Below are 5,864 nucleotides of genomic sequence, written 5' to 3' on the forward strand. Positions count from 1 at the left end.
CAAACTTCGACAGAGACTTCTTTTTGGTGTTATCGACATGTCGCAAGGTCCCACCCGCCGCCACCCCCTTGTTTTCGACAAATTTCGTCGCCATGCCATAATTTCGCCATTTCTCGGCCGATTTGCATGAAATTGAGCACAATGCTTCTAATTGGGGTTGTCGACATGTCGCAAGGTCCCACCCGCCGCCACCTCCTTGTTTTCGCCAAATTTCGTCGCCATGCTATAATTTCGCCATTTCATGGCCGATTTGCATGAAATTTCGCACCATGCTTCTTTTTGGTGTTGTTGACATGTCTCAAGGTCCCATTCATGATCATACCCATCCTCAAATTTGACAGGTATAGGAAGTCTATCCTTCAGACAACCAACCTCAACCGGTGCACAACCGGCAATGTTGTGCAGATAAAGATCCATTGCCTCCTTAATCTGCCTTTGAATCACCACGGAAGTCTGATCCACCACGATGATTGAAAAATTGTCCGGGCTGTGCATATTGAGCAATTTGTACGAGTACTTCCTATTGATCATCAATGGACGATCCGGATAGCACCAAATCCTCATCAAGCAACATTTCAGTAATCAGTCGTCGTTCCTAAACCAAGAAAAAAAGAAATGGTGATGTTTAACTCCAGTTACAAACTGAAGAATTATTTTTTAGCATTATGATGAAGTTTTAAAGTTAAACTATCAAAGACAACTTGACCTTTTGACCCACCTACCGCGTATTATTCTCTTTCTTACCTAACAAATCAAGTTTTATGTTCCTTCAATTTTTTGTCGACAGGCTCGTAAAAACCCTTCGATAATCATTTTTTTAATTAGAAAAGGCAGTTTTCTTATTTTCTTCCAGCAGTCTTTCAGTGAGGAGAAAAGACATTTTGGTCTTTTCTCCTTATTAACTTTGAGTGCAAGATTGCTTGACAATTTATCATAATACATCCATGATTAAAAAATTAATTCGAGAATCGAGAGCACGAAATGTGAGTGTTGACAATTTTTGTGCGGTTTGTTTCTGGGCGACAGTTTGTGCGACGCACACTGGTTCCAAAAGGTACCAGGGTTTTCGAAAATTAAAGTTTTTTAGGCGTCGAAGCAATTGTCGCAACCTTGTAATTATTACTAAAGTTGTCAAGCAACCTTGGGATGAATCAATTCGTTTCCTCTTAAGAAACACCGGCGTAGCCGTTAGTGATTGAAGAATCCTGGTTGAATTTGTTTAGTAAATTACATCAATTGAGACAGTTCTACCATTTTGACAATGCAATGTTCTCCTACGCTCTTGTAACCTTGTGGCTTCTGTGTGTCTCAAAATGCGAAGCTCGAAGAAGAGGAGAATATGTGGAAACTAGATCATTCCACGTCCCTGTCGTAAATGAAGAAGAAGGACCAGGCTATAAAGCTAGGATCATTCTGCATCACGATAAACAACAACCGGACCAAGCACAGATGCACTTCAAGAAAATGTATCAACGAAACTGGGATTCCAATGACTGGGAGAATCCTCCTCGTCAACCACAAGCCACGATCCAAGGCATAGTAGACAAAATATCCCAGGTGAATTTCCAAGTTTGCTTTTAGTTTTGCTTGTATGTTTTAAAATTTAAATGTGTGTGACGTATAATTGTGCAAAGGGTCTCCTGAGCAGGAAGCTATTACCACACGAATTGGAAGAGAAGGAGGCAAAAATTAATGCATTAGGATTGGAACAGATTCACAACCAAACACTGGCGAGAAGTGTAAGTGTGAATTATTGGTCAAAATTTCCTCCATTGCACATCAGGTAATAATCTAAATTGTGTTGAACAGGAGCGACGGAGAAAAGCACATCTACTTTTAGAACACTTGCGTCGTCAAAAAATGGAAGAGCAAAATCGTAAAAAGCAACGTGCCCAGAAATTGCGCCGGCGAAGAGTACACCACATTTAGTAGCATCATGAGGCATCGTGTACTAATATAGAAAAACTATGTATGAACAAAGTCAAGACAGCTTAATTGGACATCATATTACAGACAGAACCTTGGCTCGAAACATGTGATCATCTTTGTAGGAAAAAGTAAAAGAAAGAGTTTTATTAATTAGTGAAAAATAAATAATAAAAAAAACTTTAAAAGTAAAAAAGAAAGTTCCAAAGCTGTACAACAATATTTAATCGAGTTCAATCAAGCTTACGAAAAAGCATGTTCGTTTCAATTAGTTTCTCTTGTCATCGTTTTGACTGAATGCTTTATTAAAAAATACTTTTTATTAACAAAAGCACGAACAAGATGCTTATAGCAAATCTAGGTTAGTAAGCACTGGTCAGCACATGGATGGAACAGCACCGTCCACCACATCGCCCTCCTAACATCATTATATTATTGTGTGTTTTTTATCGACAAAGGAGCCGGAGGAAGTTCATCTTCTTCTTCTTTGGATTCCATCTCCATCCAGCAACCAAATCCCAAGTTGCCTTACTTTGCTTTCACCTTTGATGCAGACAGAGACACATCAACAGCACCCACAATAAAATGGGCGACGCAAAGCAGCCAACAACTTACTTACGCACTTCAGCTCTCTCCTCGTCTTCCTTTCATCTAGGTATTTACTTCCTTCTCTTGACTGCGGCCGTGCTTGTGCTTGTTTGGGTCGAATGTCGAATTGGAATCAGATCAGAAAAGGAGAAGGCAAGAATCAATTGCGAGTAAGACACGAAGAACAGAACAGTGCAGTGCAGGAGGAGGGACCAAGACACCCCACACCAAAGAAAAACTCAAACTTCAAAGAAAGGATTTCTAGATTTTTTTATTCCACGATGTGACTGACTTTCGCATGAGAAGAAGAAGACGAAGCGAGGCCCGAGTTTATTATTTGCGAGGTAAAAGCAAAGTAAAGTAATACAATGGATAGTTTTAGAAGAAAGAAAGAAGGGAAGAAAGATGATGACGAGGATGAAAGGTGGAGGGAATGGCGATAACACTCCTCGAGTGAAGAGTCACATTGCAACTCACTCACACACAAGTTCGCAGACAAATAAATAATATCTGCTCTCCACTTACGTTGCTGGGTTGGAGTGGCCGATGGACGGAGAAAAGGACGTCGGCGGATGGATGAAGCATTGGACGGGAAATCGGGATCGGATGTTACTTTGCTTTGCATTACTCACCTTCGTCTCATGTATTCCTGCTCCGGAAAAAAAGTTGCGACTTTCACAACTAATACTCCTCCGACCAACTTTGATCGCTCACCCGCCCGCTTTTGCTATATGTTTGGTCTTGTGTTAGAATTACGACATTGCTGTTTTGTGACAATAAAGTATCAGATTTCCAAAGCTCAGAGTTACGCAGAAGTAATTGAAACACAAAGCTTTCATAGTTTCGTGCATTTAATAGCATGACAGCGTCAAAATATGATTGCCTTCGTTGTATTGTTCTCCGTTGTTGTGAAGAAGAACCTTGTGTTCAATTTCACTTTATAACATGAAAGAAAAAAGGTGAAACAAAACTGAGAATGTTTGGAACAACTTTATTTGAGACAATTGAAGCATCCAATATAAATATCTACCCATTTTCAAAACAGCGGGAGGAAATAGTACATATATCGTGCATCTTCTCCTCCTTCTGGCGTCGTACTTGTGTAGGTACTTATTTTGGGCCCTTTCTCTCTCCGAGTCTCTCCTCTGATTTAACATCTAATTTTAAACTTTATTTCCGTCCATGAAATTCAATAAGAAGCAAACTCATTCTTGAAATAATGAAAGAAACGATGTTCTCGCGTGCATAAACTTGAGAAAAGTTGTTATGAAATACAACACAAAGCGTTGATTTAAAAAGCGCTAAGAAGAATTAAATAGAACACCCAGAGATGCCGGATAAAAATACATTTTGTATCTCGTAACAAACATTGAGGGCAATTTATCATGCACTGTTTATTATATATGCTCAATCAATATATCAGTACATAAAATAAGCCATTTAAGGCAGGGAATGATAATAATATGTGTGTGTGTGAATTATAAAGAAGCGAGGCGCCGGGTAGAATTGGTATTAAGAAATTATCGCGTCTCACCATCTTCATCTACGACGGTTTGAAGGAGCAAGGACAATGAGTCCGATTTTGCTTCAGGAGGGGCGATATCATCGCATGAATGATGTGGCTCATTGTGTTGCGTTGGGTGGTTTCGAATTTTTTTTCTGCTTGGTTCCATTTAATTCGTTTGTATATCTAGTGCGTACAACCAACAACTGAACACATTTATCTTCAATCTTGTCACTTACCATTTATAATTTCTCCAGCTTTTATATTTTTATTCATAACTTGTGTTGGACTACTCATAATTTGAACTTGAGAATGCACGACGAAAAATTCTTCTCTAAAACGTGACAATAATGGTGTCTCAAGATTGAAGATGTTGACTTAACAAGTTGGCTTGTTTGTGGGCCACCAACAGAACTCTGGATTCATGGGCATTCTCCAGACAAGAATACGGAACAACCCTCATATTATTCCCATTGTTGTGCTTCCAGAGGTGGCACACAAAGATAAGGAGTATATGTACAGTTATTGAGCATGGAGTCAGTGTGGCCAAAAAGCAACCTCAGTGAGGCAAGGCACATTCTAATAATTTAACACCAACGTCGGCGACTATGTTCTGAATGACTATTTTAAAACATTTGATTTCAACGTTAGTTAAATATATGCTTTATTTATTTAACAGTAACAAAAAAACATTATTGTCGAAGAGAATAGATAGATAAAATAATGCTGCTGCGTGGAAGCTACATAATCATTAATTCTTGCTTTTATTACATCCACAGTTTACTACCAAACTTCTGATAAAACCACTTAATAAAGCTAGAAAAGACATTTGCGAACCAAAGAGACCTTACAAATACTAAACGAATTCACTTTATTTAATTGTACATATCAAAATTGTCCACAAATGTTACGTATATAAAACCAACATTTTACGTAGATTCATTGTTGTGAATTTCCACGTGTCTGAAATTGAATACATCAAAAATTCACAATTCAGTTCAAAGAGCTGATTGATTTCGGCAAAAGCTGTTACAACTAATTTGCAATCAATCTTTTAGTTGTGCGTGCAGAAAATGGGATTCGGTTTTATTCTTTGGATATAATGAGCCTAGGCGAGGAGTGTTTTTTATAGGTTTCTTGTCACTCTTTCCTCAAATGTAATTTATTCATCAAGTCTGCAACATTAAAGCACAACAAAATGTGAGCTCATTTTCATAGCTGGGTGCTAACAATCAATTTTGTGAGTGGGGAAATTGAATTCTGAACAAATCGAAGCATTTTATGGTTCCGTGAGAGATCGATACGACGATGAACGAAAGTCCGCTCCTTATTTGTATTCTTATTTAACAGTGAGTAATGTGCACGAAGCCAGGATCGCACAAAAAGCTGTTGACGTGTATAAAAGAAATGGAGAAATGTCTTCTGGAGCTATAACTCAACAAAAGTTGTCATCTCCAATCCAACTTCTCAAATGGTTTGCTATCTTATTTTACTTTCATGTTTTTGATGCCTGATGGTATAACGCAATGGGACGCCGTATATCTTTCAAAAGTGATGGGAAAAAATTTTAATATTGCATCGGTACTAGCTCTCAATTGTGAATTGTGCTCTCTACAAACCATGTCAGCTAGAAGAGCCAGCAGTATACACAGAAGTATTTACGTATGTACATATTTACGTATGTAATATACCATATGATTGATGTAATAATGACAAGTCTAAAAGACAAGGCAAGTTTTTTTGTAAAACTATGTATTGATAAACACGTATGAAACTTGAACACAGATCCGACTTCAGGTTGATCTATTTATTTCGGTATGAAGAAAGCAAGCAGTACAAAAACTGA

The 5,864-nt window shown here is 38.1% G+C and overlaps 1 protein-coding gene across 1 annotated transcript; it reads left to right on the forward strand.

The window, feature by feature from the left end:
* The first annotated feature begins 310 nt into the window (after positions 1 to 310).
* On the forward strand, positions 311 to 2,062 carry LOC118434554. Its single transcript, XM_035848336.1, has 3 exons — positions 311 to 1,557; positions 1,635 to 1,739; positions 1,810 to 2,062. Exons 1-3 carry the CDS (start codon positions 1,267 to 1,269, stop codon positions 1,927 to 1,929), a joined length of 516 nt encoding a protein of 171 aa, XP_035704229.1. The 5' UTR covers positions 311 to 1,266; the 3' UTR covers positions 1,930 to 2,062.
* The last annotated feature ends 3,802 nt before the right edge of the window (positions 2,063 to 5,864 follow it).

The sequence above is a fragment of the Folsomia candida genome, unplaced genomic scaffold (assembly GCF_002217175.1).
Source record: "Folsomia candida strain VU population unplaced genomic scaffold, ASM221717v1 Fcan01_Sc002, whole genome shotgun sequence".
NCBI classification, from domain to species: Eukaryota; Metazoa; Arthropoda; class Collembola; order Entomobryomorpha; family Isotomidae; genus Folsomia; species Folsomia candida.